Source organism: Mycteria americana, chromosome 7, assembly GCF_035582795.1.
Source record: "Mycteria americana isolate JAX WOST 10 ecotype Jacksonville Zoo and Gardens chromosome 7, USCA_MyAme_1.0, whole genome shotgun sequence".
Classification (NCBI taxonomy): Eukaryota; Metazoa; Chordata; class Aves; order Ciconiiformes; family Ciconiidae; genus Mycteria; species Mycteria americana.
Window position 1 is genome coordinate 25,669,974 of NC_134371.1, and position 26,251 is coordinate 25,696,224.

At 44.7% G+C, this 26,251-nt stretch overlaps 1 protein-coding gene across 1 annotated transcript in view; it reads left to right on the forward strand.

Moving 5' to 3' along the window:
• Nucleotides 1-26,251, forward strand: part of GPC1 (glypican 1) — a 222,731-nt gene that overhangs the window by 97,761 nt on the left and 98,719 nt on the right. The window contains exon 2 of the mRNA XM_075507446.1: nt 10,875-11,033. Coding sequence (XP_075363561.1) covers nt 10,875-11,033 — 159 coding nt within the window. The remainder of the gene's footprint in view (nt 1-10,874; nt 11,034-26,251) is intronic.

Here is a 26,251-nt window from a genome sequence, read left to right on the forward strand (position 1 = left end):
AGCTATGATTAAGTATGAAATGATTGGGTGAGCTGTTTGTCAAAGTTATAAATAGGATACCACACAAACCCAACACTAATCTCGCTGAAAGACAGATACTGGCAACATTTCTTAGTCATCTGTTCCTGATGCTCAGGGGAGAACAGCTACACTTCCATTAAGTTTTCAAACAGAAGTTGCCTAAAATAAATTTCTCTGGTAAAATTTTGGGCATATGCACTATAAGCCACACTGAGATCTAGAAGGGCGTTGGAGTTTTAAATGTTCAACCCAGTTTAAACCTGGTCCTCTGGGTCACCCCTCTGTGCTGGGGTGAAAGGTGATGGTTTGACTCTTGTGGAAACAGAAATCTGTTCATGTGACAGTTTTGGCAGGACCAGAGTGGTGCCCTCATCTCCTCATACCCCTGGATTAATTTTAAGGGTAGAAGAGGAGCTTCTTATGGATATCCATTGCATCTTTGGGTTTACAGGCACCTTTCTGTAATCTGCTTTTGGAAGATCAGATGGAGGCATAAAAAGAGCGATGGCAGAGGTTTCACCTACATGCTTCTGCAACCAGAAGTGAAAGGCAGCATATTGAATTCCTTCTGCTGCAGATCTCTCACATGCAGTGGCCAGAGGCTTCTGCAGACTCCAGCCTTGATGTTGGTACTCATCCTTCCAAGTTCTGCATCAGCTGCATCAGTTTTGTCGAACTGGAAGTCTGCAATTTCCTGTTCCCACAAAATGACCCCATACTTGTCATTTCCTTTCATGGTGGCTTAAATTGTAGGAAAGGGCTCCACAGTTGTTTAGCACTTTTGCTGCCGGCCAAAACATTCATGAGATAAATAAAGCAAAGCAATAGCTGAAGAAGAACCAAGCATTTCTGGGGCTGACAAAAGCTTCAAGTTGCAAAGTGAAAAAGCCCACAACAACCAGAACTTGCCCCTCCAATCCTGCACCTTCCCACATCCCTGCCAACACATACAGCAAAGAGTTTTAGAGGAGGTATAAGCACTCCTAATTTATGGCACAAGCCAACAACTCTGCATAGGTAAAGTCCTCTTAAATTTTTACAAAGATCTAAAAAAGGATGATCTTGAATTTGTGGCGTTCAGGCAATTCGTCACACGCATCTTTTTATTTTTAATTTTGAAAAGTGTACACACATTTATGGAATTTAAGATTAATGAGTGTCATTAAACCTAATTTCTTACGTTTTTAGGCATAGGCATTTTGTTTTTGCCAACTCGCAGAATCAGATTCAGATCCAAGAACTTAGTTTGTTTAATAACTATTTAAAGACAAGGGTTTTTGCAAACTCAGGAGTAATTTTCATTCTTACCAGCAGAGTGGTTGAGGTTTTATAGTTTGTTTATTTTCCCTTGGGAGATTTTTGTTGCTAGAGGGCACAATCCTTCTTGGATGCACACATCCTCCTGCAGGAGGGGAATGAGCCACCCCTGCAGTCCCCAGTGCTACCAACAGTGTCCATAGATGTGCTCAGCAGGAGGAGGCAGCGTGCGGTCCTCGCTTGGGCGAGCTAGCAACCAGGAGTGTGGCTCATCAAGGTGGGCAGCTGTGGCAGCCCACTTGTGCATCATGCCCAACCTCCTCCTCTGATGTGGTATGTCCTGCTCATCACAACATCCTGCGACGGTGGCAGAGGGATAAGAAATAGGGGGTGCCTTGCAGGAGCCCAGTGTTGAGCTTGTGTCTGAAACCCAGAAAGATAATTTGCATGGTATTCACACCAGCATCTACTTCTTGAGCAGCTTTGCTGGGGTTAGAAGGAAATGTTCTCTAAATGCTAATTTCTCCATGAGAAGTTAACCCAGGTTTGTTCTTTGCACTGAAATGATTGGGACTGGCCACGAGCACTCCCCATTCTTGAGCAACAATCTTACAAGCTTGCTGAAGCTCCTTAGTCTCTTTATCCCAAAACAGCCCAAAGTGCAGTATCACCATTTTCCTTGCAGGGCTTCAGCAGGGGGACTGGAAAAGCCTTTTGTTTTTGATCAAACCCTTCCTCAAGTTCCTGTCGTGGATTGTATGAATTATTGCCCCAAAGTTTTTTCTTTTTTGTTTTAAATGGAGAATAAACCAAAAGCCTTCACCTCTTAAACCTCTTAATGGGAACTACATCTTTAATCCTCAGTTTACTACCAAGATTCCTTTTCCAGCCTTATCCTTCTGGCAGCAAGCTGCCAGGGCATGGGGAAGAGCTGACAGTTTCTCCAGTAGATATTTTTCTGAGAAGAAATTGGAAAAAAAGATTCTGCTTAGTGAATTGCTTTGCCTCTTATGTAATAACATATTTATGTTGTTATGAAGCCTCCAATGAAGCTGCATCTGATAAGAGTGATAGGTTTCCAGTTAGATCTTATTTTAGATTGCAGCAAAGTGAGGATAAAAAGAGTCTTTGTTCCAAGAAGAAGGGGCGGGGGGGGGGGAGAACCAAAACATCTGGTGAGAAGCTGACGTGCTCAGGACAACTCTGAAAGAGCTTGATAGTGATGGATTACAACACACAACTTCAATACGTCCCCACAAGTGCTATGTGAAGAGACAAGATAATTCTTCCCTTGTCTAAGATTCTTTTTAAGAGTTTTCTGTTTTTCAGAGAAGGGAAGAGGAAACAGTGTAACAGTAAACTCCCTGTGTGTTTCTCCATGATCCTTGCAACTGGTCTAGTCTGAACGGGAGGCTTATTTCAAGATCGATTTATTTGGAGAGTGTTAACTGTAGACTATGTCCTGGCTCCCCTTTGAAGCCTTTCATAATGAATCATCTTCTTTCCTGGAGCAGAGACCTGCTCAGGAGCTCCCCAGCAGTGGGTCCAGTGCCCAGAAGAGGATCTGTCTGCGGAGCGTTGGGTTTTGGTGTGTTCAGTCAGTTCGGCTAGACAGAGGTCCTTCATTGCTTGTGGTACGTGTGGATTTAGCCCTCATTCTTTCATTCCTCTCAAACTGCTAAAAAAGATATTTTCTGCTGCAAATCATAAAGCATTTCCTACTTTGTCCTTAAACACAGGCTTGGATCATTGCACCCTGTGCTGATTCCTGCTGCGTGTGTGCAGCTCGGAGTCAGAGGCAGAGTCGGGCCCACATAGCTAAGGGCAGATCCAGGTCCTGAGTGAGAAACTGGGGGAGCAGCGTGATGGGAAGGGGTGTTCTGTTTCATTCAGAAAGACACTCCCAAAACCCAAAGGAGCAATGCGTGCGTGAAGTGCTTTCATGCAGATCTTTTCAGTAAGAATCAAGTCTGTTGTCAGCATTTGTGACATTTTCTCTGTTCCCTTCCTTTGGGCAGTTTGCCACTGTAACATACGCAGATGACATTAGGATTTTCAGATCGTCATTTCTTAAGGCACTCTTATCTACTCTGTACTTAATAGTTTTCCAGGACATGGAGGTGGCTCTTTCTCCTCTGTTAATTAACTTTTTTTGCCCATGTTTGCCTGCCTTATAAATTCCTCTGACATCAGGGTCTAGGATTAAATAAATTGATACCACACTTCCAGTGTGTGAGCGTGACACTGAGCTGACAGCCTTGGAGCCTGAAGTATTTCGACACACAAACAGAGCAAATACAGAGGAAATTCCTGTTCAGCCTCCCCTGCGCTCTCCCACCTGGCTCCTGACTTTAATGGCCTGTGTCGGTAGGAAACAGGGCAGTCCCAAAGCCCTTGCACCCGTCTGTGGTTTTCTGCTCCAAGGATACCAGTTGTGATATTTCTCAGAAATACCTGTATCTGTTCACTGTGTCGGTGTTTCAACGTAATGCAACTACAGAACAGTGCTAACCTGGTAGGGAGCCAACTCCAGGCAGTAGCCAGATTAAGTTGTCTTATTTGGTTAACAGTGTTTTGATAGCTTATTAAATCCTGGTAGGAGTAGAAAGGTAAGGAGTGGAAAGAGCAAATCTTATGGATTATCTGCTCTTGGTTGTTCACTTCTGTTGGTATAATCCTGGTCTGAATGATGAGCTGTGGGAACAAGCATTTAATGTTTTGCTATTGTCTTGTCTTAAACACGTGCATTGCTTTAACAGAATAAGCATATTCTTTAGCTGTTTTTTCCAGTTTGCTGCTTTTATCACTGACGTGGAACGTAGTGCTTGTTTCCTTTATCTGGAATGAAAACATTAGTTCATCTCAGAAAGCACAAGCTATTTGATCAGCCGTCAGATGGTAAGGCGTTATAAAACCTACTGACATGGGACATATTCAGACCTGTGGCGTGCAGCTTGAAAAGACTTCATGCCCTTGTTATCAGTCCCTCGAGATACCCAGCTACTCCCTCAGCAGCGGCAAAGAGAAATAGAAGTTGGTTGTGCTAGAACCAAATCCCTCTCACCTTCCTGAGGCCGGGAGGCAGCAGCGATGTGCGTGGGGAGGCTGGCGTGGATGCAGCAGGTGAGATGGCACCTGCCTCTTCCCCGCAGTCCTCAACATGCGAGCTGTGACACTGCTCTGCGGTGGCCTTGGGCTGGCTGAGGTTAACCTGGGTCTTGCTACGTGGCACACGCTGAGGTCCATGAGGTGTTCCTGCAGGGTGCTGATGAAGCAGACAGCTTCCCTCTGGCTCTCCTCTCCCTCTCGCTGTGTTAGCTCCCAGTCTGGCTTGTTCAAGATGCCCACCCAGTCCATGGCGGGGCTGGTTCCTAGCTACACCCTGCCACTGCTGCTTGTTAACCTGAGAGTGCTTCTTGGTATGAAAGTGCAGGAAAATCATGATGTGACATGAGTGCAGCCCTCCCTCATGACCATATTCTGCCCCTGATTTCTTGACCAGCCTATAGCCCTGCCCCACCATACATATCCTCAACCCGTGGTATCTCTAAGACCAGGGAGAACATGGCTCAGTGCATTTTGATCAAAGTGTGAACGTTTGCCATATAGTACTTAATATTCAGGCCTGCTGTGACTCCCCTGACATTATGTGCAAACCGAAGCCAAAAAGGATGATACTCTTAATACATAATCAGAAAATAGAAGATACCATATTTTGCTGACAGCTGACTGCAAATCAAAGAAACAGGCTGCACAGTGCTTAGCTAACACCTGCATTTGCAATATGGGAAAATTCCTAATTTGCACTCTCCTTAATAGAGCAGTCTGGTAGCTGGTTCAGTTTGATGTTAGCAGACACTATGAGAGACCAGCTGTATGCTCGGACACCTTACACAATTATGGGGCGTAGGTGTTTGGAAGCGGCTTGTCAGCTGATGTTTCTCAGTGCATCTAGAATGAAAAGGGCATGAAGAGCTCTTCCTAGGGCAGTCAGCCAGGAAGCATCATGGTACTAGTGCTAGAGGCTGTGCTGTCAGTTATTTATCAGCATGTGCTAAATCATGTTCTCTTTAAACATACGTATTTCAAGAGAGATGGGGACAGGAACACCTGAAGCAGGAAAAGCTGGGAGGCATGAGGAGGGGGATTTACTTTCATTGCCCTACCTCTTTGCAAGGTATTTTTAACATCTGTACCACCTCTAGGCTCGCCTTTGCACCAGCTGCAGACACTCTGACATGGTTTAAAAAAAAAGAAGAGAAAAAAAAATTGTCTGAACTACACTGGTTTGTCCTCAGTTCCTGCCTGTGATGCTCATTAGTCTGGATGGGATTTAGGTGTGAAGAGGGAGAGGCCAACAGATGGTAGTGCCTACCAGGGACAGTAGGAGAGGACTGGAGCTCCCTGGCTGCCAGGTGCTCTCATGCTCACTGCCCGTAGCTGGCCAGGGGCTGTGTCCTGGTGTCCCTTGCCATGCCTGGCAGGGGGGTCTCAGCACTGTGGGACTTCAGCAGTCCTGATTGTCTGAGACATGTCCACCCAGAAACCCCCAAGGAGAGGGTTTGGGCTGTAGGTGTCCTGGTATGGCAGGCTGGACTGAGGCAGCCGGGGGTCCATTTTGGTCTAGGAGCATGAGATGAGTTTATGGAGCAGTTTGGAGAGTGAGTGGGAGGAGGGTTACAAATATGAGGGAAGAATCATGACGGATTTATCACAGCCTGAAATAAATTAACCTCTGGGAGGAATGATTTTGTAGTAATTTGCATTTAGATACTCTGACACATCCAAATAACCCCAAACCTTCTGCAAACATTGTAATGAATTCAATCTCCAACATCCTGTGAGAGGGATAGAAATAGCACTATTTACATGTTTAAAGGAGCCAAGGACTCTTGTCTCAGTATTGCATTTTACACCCCTGGGACCTGCCCTCTCTTTTGTTTTCCTGTCTACAGAGCCTTGTGGTGGGGTGAAACGCAGCAGCAGTGGACAGGTAGAGAGCTTTTCTGAACTCAGTTAGCTGAGATCCTGCCATGGTGTGTTACACCACACGCTGTGGCCGCAGCAGCTCCCGGCATAGCCCGTGGCACGTGGGCCCACAGCCGAGGGGAGCCTGCGTGGGCCAGGGCAGTGAGGCCAGGAGCACGCAGGGGAAGAAGCAGGGAGCTGAGCCCCGTCTCAGCTCATGTCAGTGGTGGCTGTGGGCAGGGCTGTTCCCCCCGCAGGGACCCTGGCACAAAGCAGCCTAGTTCCATCCCTGAAGGGAAAGTGGTCAAGTGGTGTAATAGTCAGCACTCTCAAACGCAGTAATGAATTCGATAGCCAAAATGATCTGCTAGCCCAGCCAGCTGAGAGGGTATTTGAAGGACAATCCAAGCCCGTAGCCCGGCAGTGTGATATTTTCTTGTCATCAGCCTCCTGCCTATTCCTTTCCACTCCAGGGCAGTTAATCATAAATGAGATATTTGTTAAATGCTGTTTTCATGCATGCTGTGCCCTGTCTCCATTTCTAAGAGACCGTGAAGTCGGTGGGTTACATCCCACCCTGACTTCGGCAGCCTTTGCAGGAGAGCCAGCTCTTCCAGGGAGACCCAGATTGAGCCACGCATTTTGGCTGCCAAAGGCTTGGGCAAGCCGACAGTTTTCTGAAGGGAAGCCGAGCATCCCAAAGTGCATCTTCCCTTACTTGCGAATGTGTCTTAGATCCAGAGTGCTTAGGGCAGCACGGAGCTGGTATTAGCTGAGCCATCGAATGCACCCTGGGCACCTCCATGCTCCACTGCCAGACCTGCTCAGCTGGGGGGTTGCAGGTTAATGGCTGGGGAGAGATGGCTGGGTTTCAGTTACAGACTTATATGGGATGGTGCAATTCTCTTTGGGCCTGACCCAGAGTTGGCTTGAGTCACTGGGAGCGTATCCGTTATCTTCAAGAAGATTTGGAGCAGTCCTCTGTTTGCTGCTGGTTTGGCTTCTGCCATGCTCACTTGCTTTCTGTAAAGCTCTTCCAGGAGCCAGGAGCATGCGCTCTCGAGCAAGCGGTTAGCAACATGTCAGCTGTGTACAAGGGGAAATTTCTCTGACGCAGCAGTGGAGAGGAGAACACACACTGTCTTGCAGATTTACTCCTTGTAAAACACCTCTAGCTCGCCATAGATATCTGCAGATAATCTCCTGCCAAGTGAACCTGGAGATATTTATAGTGCAGCTTCAGCAATGACATAACGGCAAGTTAGCAAACAAATGAACTTTGAAATACAAGGAGAGCAAAAATACGGTCTAGAGTGCATTTATTTTGGAGTCAATAAAAAAAGGTTGAATAATAATAGTGAATGTTTCCAGGGTGGGTCAGGTTAAAAAGCAAAGAAAGCAAAGCATTTTCGTAGTGCTGTAAGACTGTTTTATGTGCACTGAGTTTGAATTACAAAGACAAATGATAAAAACTTTGCTTCCCACCGAGATAAAGTGCTGTAGTGCCGAGTACCACACAAATGCCTGCAGAAAGCTAAGATAAATGTTGCTGCAAAAAGGATTGAAACTGCTCTGAGTTCAAGCATTAAAAAAAGTTTATATTCAGTTCACAAAGTTGTGTAAAATTAAGCAATTTTAGCTACGGGTGTGACCTTTCCCTTGCTTTCTGCCTTTTTTTCCTCCATCTCTTTCCCGCTCTGTTCCATGGAGCCGGCTGGCTGGAGGTTATTTGAAGCTCTGCTAGCACAGCAAGGTGTTGGACTGATGCCATCCTGCTGAAACATGCTCTCTGCTTTGCCTGGGGTGGGACCGTGGAGGTTTTTGTCTGGTCATGTCACGTTTTAATTAGCGCGCCTCACACTTCTGCTGCTCCTCGCTGTTCGTCAGGGAGCTCAGGCGCAGCACGGGGCTCTTCCTCCCCGTCCAGCTTCCTCCTGGAGGCAGGCCCTGTTCTTCCCCAGAGGCAATCCCCATACTTTCCCCCTTTCTTTCGTTTGTAAAGCATGTGCAGGGCAACCCGTCTGACCCGCAGCTTTGATGAACGTGTAGGTGTCTCCTTGCTGGGGCGGCCACGTTTGCTCTCCCTAGTTTCAGGCAGGGCTCCTGCCCGAATCCTGCCTCTGGGGGTAGGAGACCATTGTGCAGCCAGGCCCTGCTTACTGGCAGCAGGCCAGGACAGGGGAGTTCCCCAGGCAGTTGGTTCCCACTGCTTTATATTGGTTTACCAAAACAGAGGATTTGTAAAGGGTTGTTCTTGGCTTAGCCTGAACCTGCAAGCCCTGGTGGGTAACAGTGCATGGAAAAGTGGCGGGAGTGCTCGTGCTTTTGGGTGCTATCGAGTGCAAGGGCTCGCAGGTCCAGGACCTCATCTGCAAAATTCATCAGCGCCTGAGCCGGTGGTGGTAAAGGCCGTCTTTGGGAACCATTGGGATCCTTTGGGATCCATTTCCTTGTTTATGGGCCTTTCAGAGAGGCCGGGCACTGAAAAGGCCTCACTTTGTCCTGCGGGCACCAAGGGCAGCATGGAAGGATGCATACCACAGTAAAACAACTGTCAACAAAACTTCGATGCTCGTCAGAAATCCTGTGGCGGCAGAAATTGGACGGAAGAGGCTGGACAAGAAGAAAGTTTTTAATTTGCCATGACAGGAAACAAAGCTGTGTCTTGTCAAAAAATTATAGCTCCCTTTTTCTGCCTGTCTGTCACTTGTCAGCAATCCACATGATGACTTTCTTGTACAAATGCAGCTTTACAGAAATGAGCTCAGGGAATGAATTGCAACAATCTAGTTTACGAAGGAAGGAAAGGCTTAGGCAAGCACTGTAACTTAAACTGCATTTGGTATGGTAAGCATTGAGCCACATGATGTTTATATTTGACTCTTAGTTTGTATATTGAAGCAAGTTGCTGCTTTTCCTATTGCTTTGGCGGTGTGGTGCAGTAATGTTTGGGTACTCGTGAGGACTGGGAGGGGTGTCCCGTGGGATGGGAAGCCATGGGACATGCTGCCCTCCCTGAAGCTCTTCTCAGCCGGGAGCACGACACAAGCCTGATGATGGGAGTTACTCTCCTACGAAGCTGGTGAGCAGCAATTCCCATCACATAGGCAGGAAGGCTGCTCTGGTCCAAATGCACGTGATAACCTGTTTTCCAAGGGCAGGCTCACCCCAGCGCCCTGCAGAGGTTGCTCCAGAGCCATTTGTGAGCAGGGACCCGAGGGCCAGCAAAATGCATACTCATCCTGAATGGCTTCTGCCTAAAATACATCAACTACAGAGAACTCCTGTCAAAACTGCTCTTAGTCAGGCTACTAATGACATGGCATTCACAAGGGTTAGGACACATGCCCAGTTTCAAAGACCCTTTACCCTAAGGCACCCATTTGCTAAGGGCTCTACGCTGGAAATAGCTAAGAACTTTAATGAGAAACTCTGGAGGACTGTACACGTTCAGGATTTGAAGCTGTCGAGACACACAAGATAAAACACTATTTTAAATAATGTTTCAGCTCAGCTCTGACGTTAAGACAGCAGTCCTGTAAAACTGCCAGCAAAATCATTGGCAATCCCAATCAAATTATGTTAAGCACGGTATCTTCTTCGTAATTGGTTTATCTCAGTGGATGCTTGGAATACGGGGTTTTTTTATTCTTTAAAAAAAAATAGCCCTGATGTTTGATTTCATTCAAATGAATTCTCATTGCTGGGTAAGGAGAAATGCAGGGTGTGTTTGCAGGTGGATGTGTCTTTGTTTGTAAGGACTCATAAGAACTTAAGCAATTATTTTTAAAATGTTGCTGACTCTGCCTATGCATACGCTTACTTCTCCACAATAAAGAGATTGCAGAGGGCAGGAGGAGCTCCCATACTGAAGAATTTTCAATTCAAGTCCTCTTGAATCCTCTGCCTAGTCCTCTTACCTTTCCTGTCCTTCCCTATAGCAAAGGGTATATTCAATCAGTGATTGTCATAGCAACCCTTTTTTGGTTGGTCTTGTCTCTTTCTGGGAGATAAATTTTTCATTGAAAAAATAGGCAGATTTCAAAATTTGTGGAGGGGAATTAGTCACCCAAATTCCACTGGCATTCAGCACGTGTCTGTCTTTTGAAAACTTCTCACTAGTCTCACCTCTCTGGCTATAGAAACGCCTTCTCAGGATAGGTTCTTTTTGGGAGTTGATTGGGGGCAGGGAGTGCGTTGGAGTTGGAGTTTTTTTCTTGATGAAGTTGTTTCAAAAAGTTGTTCTAATATACATGTTAAGTCTAATGAGGATGACTAATGTGTCATTTAATCAGAGACTTCCATGTCTTCTGGGATTCTAGGCAGAGCTGGATTTTAGGGCAGACTTTGAGCAGGAGACACTTGTATTTCCCTTCTCCTTGGCCCGAGTATGAATTTTATCTACTTCGCTTTTCCTTCCCTCACAGTCAGCAGTGAGAAAATTTGTACCTGCATTCACACCAACCGCTGTACTAATGCAGGATAACTCAAATTAGGGGGTAAACATGTAAAGCCTGATGCAGATCCAGGTTACTAAGGAGCTGGAATATTTTTATCCTGAGGTTGTCTGGGGTGAAATCCTTCCTTTTCCAGAGCTGGCCATTCAACTACATTTTCTCTCATTTTAGGGGAGCACCTGCGAATCTGCCCACAAGGCTATACCTGCTGCACCAGTGAGATGGAGGAGAACTTTGCAAACAAAAGCCGAAGTGAATTTGAAGCCATGATGAAAGAGGCCGGTCGCTCTGTGCAGATGATCCTAACAGCACAGCACAGAAGCTTTGACAGTAAGTAAACCCTGCTTGGTTCCCCCCTGCTCAGGATCCAGTCACTGCTTAACTTTCCAAACACTGTTGCAGCCAGAGATTCGTGTTCGACGCGCCTTCCTCTGCATCTTGCTCAATAATTTGCGTGAAATGTTGACCTTCAATAGGAATTGTACCTCTGGCAGTGTTTTTGCAAGACCAAGTCATTTTGAGACCTCCATTTCAGTGAAGCTATTAAAGGAGGCTGGCAGGCACTTGTACCAACAAATTGTGTACCTTGGCACCGACACAGCTTTTACAAGCATGGCGTAATCGGGTCTTACCACAGCAGCATAACATTTGAGGTAGTGACGTAAAACTTGGCACTATGCCTTGAGCTGTAAATTGAAGAATATGGTAAAGGTGACTGGATAGCCCTTGGTAGGTGGGGAGGGTTTAAGGAGGTATGGATTTTTCTTGTCCTTTCCATATAGATTGCAAATGAAAAGGAAGTTAGTTCACAATTAGACACTTACAACTTTTAGCTTCATACAAACATCAGAAAATGTTGTACAGCAGTAAGGATCTTAGAGACTGTGGTGCATAAGATCTTGTGGACAAACATACTCTCCAAAGTACAGTATCCCTCCTAACGTGCTAAGCAAAGGCTAAGGATGGCTCTCTTACTTTTATTATTCCCTGAAGAATCCATTTTGCAGTACACAGTAAGCCTCAAGGTCTGAAGGCCACTGGAAATAAATGGTTTATTGGCAAAATTGAGATGACCTATGATTCAGAAACTGTATCCATTATCAGATTTTGAAGAAGGTCAGACATTTAGAATCATGGTCCTCCTAACTTTATCAACAGTCATCATATGGAGTTACCGTGAAAAGAATAGTAGTTGGGGAAAGAAGCTATAATAGCCAGAAAGGTGGAACTGGAAATTTCAAGCAGTAAATAATAGATCTAAAGAAATAAGCCTGACCTTCAGGGAGCTGATAACCCAGATTAAGTGCTTTTACACTAAATAGAGAGAAAAGGCAGTGCATCTCTGCAAAATGCATTGTAACTGTGTGGCCAGGGTTGACCACAGCGAAGGCATTCCTTTAAAAGCTCAAAATTAATTTATTTTCACCTGCCTTAAAAAGTGATAACGAGGATTTTCAAAAGAGCCTGACAATGCTGGTTGCTCAGACTGATGTGTGAGTGGGACCTGACATAGCTGCCACTGAGCGCACTTGCTGACCTCTTAAATCCAGCCCTTCGCAGGGGTAAATGCAGAACATCCACCAGCGTTGGCACCCTCTCCCTCCACTGCCTGTTGCAGCATTGGCTGGTATATCTACTCTTTATTTTTGCCACAGACACTCAAAAGAGCATAGTTCTATATCTGTCATGTAAAAGAGTGCAAAATTTGATGGAAGCTTTGAGGATTATATTGACGAGCAGAAATTGCCTAGTGAAGAACTGGTTTAGTATGAGTGTGATGTTTTGGTGCATTAATAATAGTAAGCAAAACCAAGCGCATGAAAGGGGGATGCTTGCATTAAGATGCCAATTAGAGCTGTAAGGGTTTTCCTTTTTTTTGCAAAAATAAAGCTTTATTTCTGTGGTGCATACCCAAGTTTCTTTTAAGTATCGAACTAAGTAAGTGTTCAATAAGCCAAGTATTAATTTAACAGACCATAATGCACAGATCATTGGTGTTTTGCAGTGGGAATAACCTCACTTGAGCCCACAAGGCCAAGAAGATGTCTCCCACTCCCATTATACCTTTTTAGTTTGCTTAACTACCCTTGCAATCAATACAGAGTTTATAATTTATGCAAGACATGATTTAAAAAAAAAAATCATCATATTGTGTCTGAGTTTCAAGCATGACTTTACCTGTAAGCAGTATTATTATTTTTTCTTTAGCTACTGCATAGATAGTTTAAAATTGAGGGAGTTCTGGTGATGGGGCAGTGGAATCACCTCAGCTCCTGCACAATGCCATAGAAACCACGCTGTCTTCCAGTTAATGTTATTAATCTCACACTTAATGACTTTTTGCAGGTAGCGCTATTTAAAGCTGTTCAATAAAAGAGTTTTTTAATGTCAGATTGATGAGTTTTAGTCTTTCTGGCACCGGATGCCTGGTTTTGCTGGATTTCCTTAGCAGCAGCTGAGAGTGCAGGTTTTGGGGTTGCAGAGGTAATCGATGCACAGCTTGTCTTCATATTAGCTGATTTTGTTTGGCCTTAGGAGGATGTAGTGGGGGAGGCTCCACTGGACAGGGATGTCCAACCCTTTCTCGTAGTATTTGCAGCCTGGAGATCAGATTATTCATATATTCCCTGCTAGCAGGTGTGGCACATTGAACCTGAGGCCTGGAGCTGTCCTTTTTAGATTCATCACAACAAATCTTGCTTCTGTCATCTCACCCCTGATCATGGCAATAGTCTCTACTTGTAAATTGCCGTGAAGCTCCAGCTAGAAAATAGCAAGGCTACAGCAATCTGCCTCTGAAGTAATATTCTCCATGCTAGGGTTCAACATTTTGCTTTGGAGAATAATTCATCATTGCAGGTTGTGGTCTGTAAAGTCCTGAATTGTCAAAGCACGTCCACTCTGAGCTATGGCTTTGTCCTGTTGCAAGGAATTATAATGTGTTGTTTCAGTCTCACTGGCTGCTTTTGGGGCAAACACTTTGTGGCCAAGAGCAGAGTGTCCTTTATCTCATACGAAGTATTTTTAGAGAAAATATATATATGATATACAAATGACATACAATAGGTACAGCCATATATGCCAAAGTGATATATGCAGAATAGGATCCTATGGTTTGATTGCTCTCTGCATAGCGGAGGACACATGTCTTCTGGGATGCCCTTCCTCCAGGATCCACCAGGGCTACTTTTAAAGTTTAACAACCTACAGTATTGGTTAGCTGCTTACTAGTGCACTTGTTGTTTTGCTTTAGTTTACTATAGTTAGCAGGATTTGGGGGCATCAGATTCGAGCTACACATGCGGTCTTTGGCTTGCTATTAACCTTTTAGCTGAAAAGGTAGTATTTTGCTCTGCAACCGATTGGTTTTAATTTAAAAAAGAAAAAAAAAAAAAGCACAGACCATGAGTGATGGGAGCATATGCTCTCGATAAGTCAGTGTTACGAAGGACATTGAGGTCAGAGTAGTGGTATTTCATTAGCAGGATTATACGCACAAATTCTTTGTTAATTCTGATGTCCCAGGGCTCTTGGTCAGGGAGGGAGTGGGGTGTAGTTACCTGGGTGCACAGCCTGTGGCAGGGATCTGCTGGCGGCTGGTAGGCTGGTTTTGGTCAGAGTTTATTTGCCTGGAAAATTGTACATACCCCACACGTTAAAAGAAAAAGGTGAATAATAAAAATTAAAATAAGATTGGGAGTCTTGGAGGGAGCTGGGACAGTCTCTGTTGAGACTGGTACTAAATATTGTTTTAAAGATGCTACCAACATTATACATGCCACAGATTTTAATTGCAGAATGTGCTTGTTTTCAAACTGGTATCATCTCAGTGGATGGGAAATTTTTGGTATCTGTTATTGTAAAATGAAATACTTTGACAAGGAACTTTGTTCAAGCAGGTGGTTTCAAGAAACCGATGAGAGCTGCCTGTTGCTCCCTCTGCCAGCTGCAGAACAGGAGTTAGCCAGTAAAGTGCTTTGGTTCTTGAATTGTGCTGAGAGCAAGTTATAAACATTTGGCAGGTTTGGGGGAGATTCCTTGGGAAAATGAGCTTTTTTTTGCATATCACACAACTGTATGTCACTGTTGCACAAAGTCATGGACCTTTCGAACTCCCGTCCTTCCCAACAAAACTTGTGCCTCCATAATCTGTTACAGAGGTGAGCCTGGAAAAACCTCTGGACCATGCAGGAAAGGCCGGAGGAGTGATTTGTGATGCCTGGTCAGAGCAGGCACATTCAAAGCCAGTGCAGCCTGGGATGGCAGCACGGGTTGGGGCTGCATGGCTGGCAGAGGGGGCAGAAAGAGGGAGCAAGAGCAAGTGGTGCTTAGAGTGACAGTGAGGGGCTGTAAGCAGCAAGGAACAAGGCTGTTTTTCTAATCTTAATGAAAGCTCACTTGTTGAGAGTCTAATCCTTGTCTGTCTCTCTCTTTTCTCCCTTTTTCCCCACTTAAATCACTTTTTAATAATACTGCAATGTTGTGCCAATCTTTCCTTCCCAATCATTTTGGTACACTTAGCAAGCACTCCCTGTCTGACTGCTGACCTTTAGCTGTGAGCCAGGAAATCTGTCCTTTCAGAGTTGTTTCATGTTTTCAGGAAATATCAACAAGCCAAACCAAAAATCTTGGCTTTTATTTCACACTGCACAGTCTAAAAACGATTTGTAGCTCTCGTAAATTCTGGGATTTTTAAGATGTGGCAGTCAAATGCAGATTAAAAATTATGTATTTTATAGATGGCTGCTCATTGGAAAGCTGATGTCACATAAAAGCTTTCATAAAGTCCGGTGTTGGTAGCTGGAAATTGCATATGCTGAAACACAGACCATGCAGATAATTAACATTATTCAAGAGTTAGTTTTAGACAGTTACATATTTCTTATGAAGATGAATCATTGTTTTAAATGTTACAAGGTGAGGAACATCCTAGAAGCTGTTACACATTGATGGTTAAAATTTTAGAGATTTCTAAAGGCCCCTTGTTTAAAATTCAACCAAATGTGTCTTTGTCAGGAGATCAGGCTTATTTAACCCACAGTATCTAGGGTTTCAGCCCCTAAAAGGACTGTTTGGGGAGAGAGGAATATATACATATATTTATTTACATATAGTGTGGATGCTTAAGGAAAGCTGATCAGGAGGCTGTGGAGTAAGTCCAGCAGGCAGAGCTCTGTCCTACCCTGCTGACTTTAAACCTGTACTAAAATCCAGACCAGAATCTGAATTTTGCAGGTATTTTCTCAGTTGATGATAGCATGAACCAAGCTCTGCCAGCCTGAAATTTTAAAGTACCCAAATTTGATGGCTCACGCACCAAAGGATGTGTTCTGAGCGATGTGGGACTACTCTGTGCAGAAAATGATTGACAGAAGACCAAAGCAATGATTATCTGGGCCACGGGGACTGCAGTACCTGTGTCCCCAAATGCGTTGCCCCAACGTAACTGCTCCGCACATCCAGCATCCTGCTGTCACCGCTCTTGGCTGTGGGTGTTTCGTGGAGGCATCACGTGGTTTGGGTTTGGTGAGGTGCTGTCTAAAAGATACTGTGTTTATGTAGAAACAGAAAAGAAATCTCCAGGGGCTGGTTGTGCCTCAAAATATGGAAATGCTGCTGTGTTCTGAAATAAATTCCTTTGTTTCAAAGGTCGTGGAAAGGAGCACTTCTGGAGTCAGCGGTGTCCCTCTGGCAGTCCCAGCCTGTGCTCGGTGAGCTGGCTGCCTCCCGCCACCCCTGGCATCAGCACTGGCTGCTCCCTAGGGCCAAGCGTTTGAGTTTGGGCTTTAAATGTATTGCTTTTGATTCAGAAGCCCCTAATAGGCCAGGAACGCTCTTTTTTGTGGTAACTCCCCACTCTGGGGCTCTGCCTCTGAAATTGTGGTGTGTGGCCTCAGTTGGTGGCCTTGGCCATGGGCTCAGCTCTGCGGGAGAGCGCTGACCTCCGTGGCATTCTCGGGTGAGGTGGCAGCGGGTCCCAGTGCTCTGTGGGGCAGCAGGCTCAGCTGTCCCTCCGGGTACATGGTGGGGACATCAGGATAACTTCCACGGCTCACCTGATGTTTGCCTTTCCAAACACCAGTCTTCCGTTGGCCTTCTGCTGGTCTCATAATTGAACTCATAACTCTAGTATCAAGCAGTGCCTGTGCACAGGCATCTTTTCCAAACTGAAAAGTATAAACTGACCCAAAACACTTCAGCCCCCAAACAAAAAGCTAGTAGAGTCAAGGAAACTGAGGAAGAGGAGGGGAATTAAGGGGAGGAAGGTGTTTGAGATAAGCAGGAAGCTTAACGATCTTTTTGCCTAGTGAGATGACAAAGAAATAGGAGGAAAAGAAACCCAGGAGTCAATCACTTTTGCTAAGTAAGCGTTCATCACATGCACTGCGTTTCTCTGACGGGCCCAGGGTACCCTGTTTGGCAAAATTGCGCTACTGAAAGCACCGTTAATTGTTTTGTGCCCCTTCCTGCGTGGCGCTTGGGCAGAATCATTCAGAAGCCAGCCAGTTGTCCCCCAGCTTTGCCCCTGGGACACGTTATCAAAAGTACTTACAAGAGGGGCTATCAAAGATGATTCCTTTGGCTCCCCTGGACTTCCTTCCCTTAGGGTTAGTTTTGGGACGAGACAGAAAGAGAGAGAATGTCCTTTAACCTGGAAATAAAAAAAGCAGGGTCCCAGGTGGATCCAGGGCAGAGAAACAAATAAGGGGGTTCCCTTGGAGGCCTCCTTAGGGGGAAGGCAGCAAGCACCCACACTCACCTCATTCCTTTTTCCCCCCAAGGAACTACCTTAAGAAAACCCCAGCACGAGGTAGGATTGATGCTAGTCCGGCTGTCACTGCCCAGCAATCATGCTCCGCAGAAAGAAGTTGCTTTCATGTGTGGTTTGGTATTTATGGTTTTCTGGAATGGGGTGCGGTGTCTACCGAGGCGCATTCCTGGGCTCAGCAAGATTAATCCTGACAGGTAGCTGCCTCAGGGAAGCAAACGCTTAGGCTCACCTGTAACAGCTCCAGCACCTGGAGTTTTCTCTCCCCTTACAGCCACTTCTCTTCACATTTAATCTGCAAGGCTCTGTTGTGTGCTGCAGGGTATATTGCAATGTACGTGCAGCACTTTGCTTAACAGATGGCATAGGCACAATATTCTCTTTTATAAAAAGAGAAGAGAACAAAACAAGGCAGTGGCAGTGACTGGGATGAGAGCACTGTGCTGCGGTGCCTCCTGCAAGGGCTTACACACCCAAAGAGATGAGCTGCTTCATCCCTGCAGAAGTCAGATTAGGTCAAAAAGGTAGATGAGGCATCTCGGTTTCAGCAGCTGTCACCATGTTTTGTCACACACTCAAAAAAAGCTGCCTCTGAGTGCTCAGAGAACAGTGAAATGTGCATCTGCTTGGGGACATAAAAGAAAGCACCTGCTCTTCCGAGATACTGGATGACACAGGCATATTTCGTAAGAAATTAGTGATGTCCAGATAGTCATTTCAGAAGAAAGTGTTGGCAGAATTTATTTTAACGTTCAGGAGTCAATGCACAAATCTCTTTGAAAACCTCTGATTTCACAGAGTAAGCAGACAAGCAGCCAAACTTTTATTACAAGCACTGGATGTTGCCTTCAGTGACTAAAGAAGCCTTACACCCAGATGGCCGGATGGAGGTCAGAGCAGTGAAACGGGAGATGAACAGCTGAGATTTTTTTGCATGGCTCTGCAGAAGAACCTGTGTCTTGAACCAGTTTACGCTCAGCCATCTTCTAGCTGGTTTACTGGTTTCCACATGAAGCAATTTTCACCTTTCAGCTCTCTGATGCTCAATGTTTCTCATAAGAGGAAAATACCAGGATTTCCTGGGCTACTCTTTTTGCAAGGAAATGTAGGTGCTCTGAATCAACTCTTGAGTTGGTAATTCCCCCCCAGCTTGGCATTTGCCAAGAATCATGTCTCTGTTCCTAGCCAGGTGCTAAGGTAATTTGGGAGCATCAAGGGCTCCAGCGGCAAGGTGCTGTCCCCGCTTACAGATCGGCATACACAATAAGTTTGAAAATAAGCTACTGAAATATGTGGCATGTCCTGACATAGGAGGTTGTGTTATTCTGAGTACTTCAAGTTGTCTGTTCTCATTTGAGATGATAGAAATACTTTGTTCTCTCTCACCAGAAATGCTTGCAGCAAACTGTTGATTCTGCTTTATTAGTTATTGGCATTGAAGTAGCACATCCGTAGAGCCAAGAAGCTGCTTGTTACTGTAATGCACTGCAGGGCATCCTGCCTGTCTGAGACTCAACCTGTGGTCCAAGGACTTTGTTTAAAAACAAAAAACAGGTTTGGGTGAGCAGACTATGGAGGGAAGAGATGAGTGGAAGGTCATACAATAGGTTTGTGCTAGAGATGGGAACAGAGCTCAAGTCCCTTGGCTTTGGGTAAGTTGCAGAAGTACTAGAAGTCCCTCTAGTTCATAAAACGCAGTGATCCTCTTCTGGTAAGAGAGCAGAGGACATCATGTCATTCCATGTCTTACAGGGGTTTATCAACCAAGACCTTTCCATACATTCATTCTCAGCACCCCCAACTTAAGAGGGAACAGGCGCTGCCTATAAATGCTCATTGGGTCATTGGTACGAGTGTTTTTTTGTGTAAGGCCCCTTCCAAAGTGGAAGTAATGATCAAAATCATGAGGGGGGTCTGCAAACAACTTGTATAAATAGGGGCAAGGGTATAACAGTTTTTTGGCATCTGGTAACCTGTGTGATTAAGAGAGTTGGGCTGATTTTTAGAGTGTAGCATGAGTACCAATGGGAGCTTGAAGGTGCTCTATGCCTGTGAAAACTAGGCTGAGAATTGATCTATCTACAGGGAGAGTCGAAGATAATCCCTGTTTGCAGTAGAAAGACGGTAAATGCCTTCGCTGAGGAACATTTCGCCTTTGGGTCACCTTTGTATTTGCTATGGCTGCTTAAGGATGCTTCACTTCTCCCTCCCTTTCCTATTCTCATTTAATTTCCTCCCTTCAGACCAACACAGCTTCTTCCATTTAAAAGCACAATTAACATGTTGTAATATGTGCAGAGCTTTTTCCAGTGCCTCACTTCCCTTCCAGGCTATGTCAGGGTATTTTGATTCTATTTCTTGCATTTTCTGAAATTAGCCAGGTTAGAGGGAAAGAAAACCCTCATTTTACCCAGCAGTTCATAGCTACTTCTGAAGAAATTGGGTACTGTTAAGTCATTCTCATTAAACCTGCACATTTGGCCAAGACACCAATGAGCTGGGTTTGTTTCACTGTAAAGAGAAATAGAAATCAGAAAACCCAGCTTCCATAGGACTTGATTCTGCAAAACGTGAGTCCAGCATGAGGTGCTTTGAGTCAGCGGAGCCATGGGTAGGATACACTACGAATTTTACTTCAGCTAGATTGCCATCTTTAGGAGAGGACATGTAAAAATGATAGTTTCATCGAGGGCCTTTAAAGATTTCTCTTTAGTAATACTCCTTCCAATGCGCTGCTATCCCAGCAGGATCTGTCCTTTGCAGGAAGTTGCTCCACATTGCTCAGCGATGATTCCTGCTGACGAAGGGGGTAACATCAGCCCACGCTTCACCTGAAGGCCAGCATGAAAGCTGCCCATACAAGAGCCCTGGTAGGAAAACAATGAGGCTGCATTCATTAATAGCAAAAATAAATAAAGATTCATTTTTTCACTCCAAAGCACCTTTTTGTCAATTACCTAGCTTTATTTTCGCATGTAATGCTGGAGCTCTTGTCTCCATTTGTCATAGCTACCTCTCAAAGAGGGATACATACATTTCCACATTGATTGCTACACCTGCTGCTTAAAACAACCACCATAATCTCTTTCCCTGGCTTAACCTGCGAGAGCTGCTAAATGATAGTCTGAAATAAAATTAAACAAAACAGGAAAAATTACCATAAAGCAAGCCATGGAAATTGCTTGGATTTTCCCTCTTACATGAAGAATGAGGGCTGTGATATTTTTCAAAGCAGTACAGTCCAAGAGCATGAATTCCCTGAAACTCAGTGGCTTGGAGATGCTGATTAAGGGAGAGGATCAAATATACAAAGGAAAAAAAATATATATATATATATCTATGTGCATATGTAGACAGGTGTGTGTATTTCAGTTGAAATGGGGCAAGCCCTAATTTCAGGAATTGCTCTATTCTTTATAGGTGTTACTGAGAATGAGTATTATAGTATGTTTACATGTCAAGAGGTAACAAGCTTGTTAATTTGGCGTGGGAATGCCACAAATATCTAGTTAAATGTGAATGCTCAATTGTGGTCTCCAGCTGTTCTGAAACAGAAATGAAGCTCCAAATGAAGGAGAAATCAGATACCAAAAGAGGAGCAGCTTCACTGTGAATACTGGGGGCTTCAATCTTTTGGTTTTCATTTCCAGTAGTGTTTCGCAAGTAATGCACTGCTGAGCACCCCAGTGGTGACTGTCTCTGCTCTGCAGGTTCCCAAGCTGCATGGCAATGATAAAAATAAATAAACAAACCCAGTACCCCCAACCTCCCTCCCCAAAAGACCGAGACAGCTGCGAGCTGGGGATCAGACTGTCGGTTAATCAAGGCTCGGGGAAATAATGTTTGTTACAATTTAAGATTAGTATCAAGTCTGCATTGGTTCAGCTTTTGACACACTAGAGATAATTGAGCAGCTTTCTTCAGCCCCAGCAGTATAGTGATTCACTTGTAAAATGCAACCTCTGTTTTAATGCTGCTAAAAATGAATAAATTGGTCCTCAAGGACTAATGAATGCCAATAAAAGTATTGCATGGCAGCATGTAGTAAACTTGTCGTGGAGGAAATGGCTGGAATTTATTTTCCTGAGAGCAGGATTTCAGCTGTCTTCTGGTGTGCCTGTCTATGCCTGCGGCTCTGCTCCTGCCCTCCCAGTTGTTAGGAAAAGCAAGGGCCTAGGTGGAAATATCAAAGAATAATATATAGCCATAATTTGTTTGCTTTGTGCTTTATTTTTGACATCTGAGGGCAGAAGTAGAGCATCCTGTTTGTGTTGGTTCACTGTAAGTCGAGGACTTGTATGTATCTTTGCCATCCAATTTTGGCTCCCAATTAATAACAGTAGAGAGGTAGCGTTCCTCCTCCTCCAACACTCACCGCTTTGGCTGGCATCAAGAGCCCGGGACCACCAACTGATCTTCCTCCTTCACACTTTCAAGTGAATAGGAAGGCTACGCAGTTGGCTGTACCCATGACAAAAACCAGCCAGTATTTTAAATGTTGGGCATGTGTTTGCTGCAGCTCAGAAAAGTCATGGCTATTTAAAACCTGAATTTTGTCCAGCTTGAGGAGCTCTTTGAAAGGAATATAATTGTTCTTGTTTCTGCAGGATTTGGCTTCCTCTGCTTTTTGTGTCTGTTGCAGCAGTTTTTAGTCAGGTTGGAGAAGACATGGTTGAGCTAAGCCAGGCGAGCTTTCCTATTGTCCCCTCGCCGTGTCGAGCTCCTTGTAGGTCGCGGTGAAGCCCAGCCCGGTAGTGCGTTTGCCTTCCTGGTAGTGCCTGACCTGTCACCATCAGGTCCCTGAACTGGTACACAGTTCAGCTTCTGTTTGACCATGTCTGCTGTATGAAACAGATAAGAAACACGAAATATTTTTGTGTTCACATAGTCCATCACGAAAAAGCAAGAAGGTGAAAGACTAGAACTGAAATTTCTTGCGCAGTCTTAATTTGTGCCTCCCTTTCTGGCACAAATAAACTATTGATGTTCACTCTTTGATGATGTGATCCTAGACTATTTTTTTTTTTCTCACAGGCCTCTTGCCTCTTGGAGGGCATATGATAGATGATGTCTGCTGAATCATCATCATTCGTTGGGTAGCGTGGTGCATTATTTACTGTACAGCAGCCAAATCCTGCACTCAGTACATAATTATTAATTTCCTCATAGGCTAATTAAAGATTGTATCATAATGCACACACATCAGGGAGCTGAATTAAGGTTTCACCAGCAACTTGAATTTTTTCCTTTCCCCAAGTTATGGGGATGTTTGACTTTGCAATTATAAGACAGAGTTGACCGTAGTCTTTGCAAATCTAATATAATGCCCCACTTTCACCCCAGAGATTCTGATTTGTGGCATCAAATTGGCAGCAGCCAGTTCGGGAGCCCAGTGCTCCGGCAGCCCCCCTCCCCGCTTTGTGGAGCGGCTGGATGTGTGCCACAGGCCGAAGAGGTGCAGAGGGAGCTGCAGCCCCGAGCAGAGGGCCAGCCCGCCTCCCTCCCCATGATCACCACCCGCTGCAGCGTGCCGCAGCCCAACAGCTTCTGGGGGAAAAAGAAAAGCAAAGGCAGCTAGCTGGTCCTGTAAAGCCCTGACTCCTTTCCTTAATCTCAGCCTTAGAAACAGTTAACGTGTTTGGCTGATCTTCTTCCCCAAAATTCATCTTAAAGCAGATGCCCAGCATGGAAGATTTATGTAAGATGTGTAAGGTAAGTTTGCTGCGAGGTGTACAATTACAGGAGCAGAGTAGTCCGGGAGCTTTTCAGTCTGCTCATTGGAAATTTGCATCAAGTATGATTAGTTAAGTGAAATCTTTAGAGACCTCTTTATTTGATTACCGCTTTTTGTTGTCGTCTAAAAGAGAGAAAATGACATATTTAGACAGGAAAAGCTTTAGAGAGGGGTGATCTTTTTATTATGTTTCTTTGGTGTTTGGCACAGTGTGGTTGAGAGCTTCCAGCGCTATAGTAAATGTACACTGCCAGTGAAATTGTATTTTTGTACTTCAAACATCACAGGTGAACTGATACAGACTCAAACTGTTACCTACAAAAAAAAAAAAAAGCAAGCTTTTCTTTGTTGTTGCCTTTAAACTGTGATAAGCATTTCTGTTGGAGAATGAACGAGTGCTTTTTTGCATTTTTTTAAGGTAATGCACAGAAAGTCTTCAGTTGATTAGCAGAGGTCCTGCGTAGGATGGCTGTTTCATTACCAAGAGTTTAAGTGAGCTATAAATATATTTTATGTCCTTGTACAAGTTCAGAGTACCATGAAATATAATTAAAAGATTCTGGGCACTGCACACATAGGAGCAACATAGGAAATAAATGCTTGACCTTTCTTACCTTTGGTCACCAGTAAGCAATTGCTCTCTATGCTTCCTGCCCACATTACTTACTGTTTTGGCTTAAATACAAGAGGAAAATGCCTACTGAGAATGCTGAATGAACATTCACAATTCAATAGTTCTTCCATCTGCATTTTTCTCTTCTCTAGAAGGTGCAGTGGAAAATGCCAAGCTATTAAGAAGCTAACAATTACCTTTAATTATGCGGGCCAGCTTCGGCTATGAACGAGAAAGAGATTTGGAGTCTATTGTTATTTCCTTTTATTTCTGAAAACAAAATAAGAAATGCTAATCGAGACATTCTATACAGCTGAAGCACAGTGTGTCTGAAGCAGTTCTATTTTATTCCTAGCCAAGGAAAACACCATACATGCATCATACCGGAGTAGGATCTGCCTGTGGATTAACATCCCTGAAGATTTACTGGGAAGTTGACTCACTGAAGAGCCTTTTCTGTAAAACTGAGCCAAGTTTTGACACTGAATAAGTTGATGTAACTGGTTTAGGACATGGCCCAGTGATTTTCAGGTTTGCACTGGGGAATAAAGCTGTGACAGACTGTATCCTTCTGAAAGAAACCCAGAAAATTAAATACACAGTAACAAATATAAAATTTTATCTCTTGGGGCCAAAGAAAATAGAACAAGCCCTTGTCTGCTGTGTGTAAAACAGGGAGAGAAACCATTGGTCAGTGGAGCTAATGGAAACGAGTTTATAAGATCCGATTATCTGTTATTTGAGTCTGTAGTTACTGAGCTCAGAGGGCGAGCCTGTAGGGCTCACAGCCCTCTCCTTACAATAGCTACACACCGCAGTTTTCTCTATGCTCTTTGGAGCTGTTTTCTTGACTCGTTCTGAGTGCTGGTAGGGCTGCCTGTGCAGCCTCAGAGCTGGGAGCTCTTCGGTCAGTGATGCTGAGATCAATAATGCTCCTGGAGGAGCTGGAATTGTCTGTGGCAGCAGTTTGGGACACTTTTGCTGGAGGTGTTCACAATACAGAGTCAATAAGCACCTGCCTCGTGCATCTTCTAAAGGGAAGGGAGGAGGTAGCCAGCATGAAACGTGAAATATTTGCTTGCTGTAAACCTACACTTGCTGCCCAGATAACAGCTGCCTCAGGAGTGTGCCTGGGTGAACCGAGGGTGGAATATGAGTCACCCCGAGAAATCATCTCATCAAACCGAACTGCTGAGTGAACAGCAATAGCAGAAATAGAGCTGTGGGAATAAACGTCTTTATTAGACCAGGGGTAAGCACTGTGGCAAGAATTACTAAAGAAGGGATACGTGTAAGGCCATTAAGTGACTGCAGTGCCGGAGGGCAGTGATCCTGGTAGCCACTGCTCTTGTTTCAGCATGGGAGCTGGTGGGGCAAAGGAATAGGGAGGCAGTGCATGCCTCAGCCTGCACTGAAGGGCACGGCCAGGCACCCCTGTTGGGGGATCTTTGACTTCTCCCTGCAACAGGCAGAGATTAGCACCACCAAAAAAAGGCTACTGAAACAAACTGGCCTGTCCTCACAACTCCTCTTTCCCTGGTATCTCTACTCTTCATTCCTAAACGAGTAGACATGCTCCTAGTCCCATGGCCCTCCTTGTAGAGTGTAAAGCCTTCCTTCCTTTTAAATAAACATGACACATGGCAAGGATCTGATAAAGAGGCTGTTGAAATTGCTGGAGGGCGCTTCCATGGCCGCTGAAGTGGACGCTGTGGATAAGGTGAAAAACCGTCTCGAGACAGGTGTGAAGAAGCTGGAAAGGCCGAGTTTTAACAGGCTATCCCTCCTGGGCGTCAGGGCTGAGAATTTTGCTGCTGTGCCTGCTCCACATTTGCAGATCAGAAGGACTCTCTGTGGAAGGTGGCTCTGCTTTGAAGATGAGGGTAGCTTAACACCAGGAGAATATATAAATAACCTCTAACCAGTAACACTTGCACACCCTCCATTCAGGCTCTTTAGAGGCATATTCCCAAGAGCACACAGAAGGGAGATGTTGGCAGACAGCAGTCAGGAGGAAATAGCCTGATTAGCAGCCGTCATGTTTGGACATCTAGGGGATAGATTGGGATATATAGGCAAAGAGAGAAAAGGGATATTTCTTGCAAACATGAAAAGCACATTTAAAGGAATTAGGAGTGATACACAGAACTCTGTCAGCAGGCACAGTTTAGGTTTGGTCTTTTTCCATTAAAAAAAAAGTATGATTAATGTTCATTAAAAGGACTAAAAAGATTGGAATCTGTGCTGTCGTAAAACTTGCAGGTCTCTATTGTGCTATATATTTTAATAGGACAGGCATTTGAGATAGCGGGCGATATCTGTGCAAACCACAAACCACAATATGGGTAAAATGCTTCCCTGCCAGACCTGAGTGATGGGTCACAGCGTGTTGACTGAGCACTTTCATCATGGTAATTGGTCTGTTTGATATT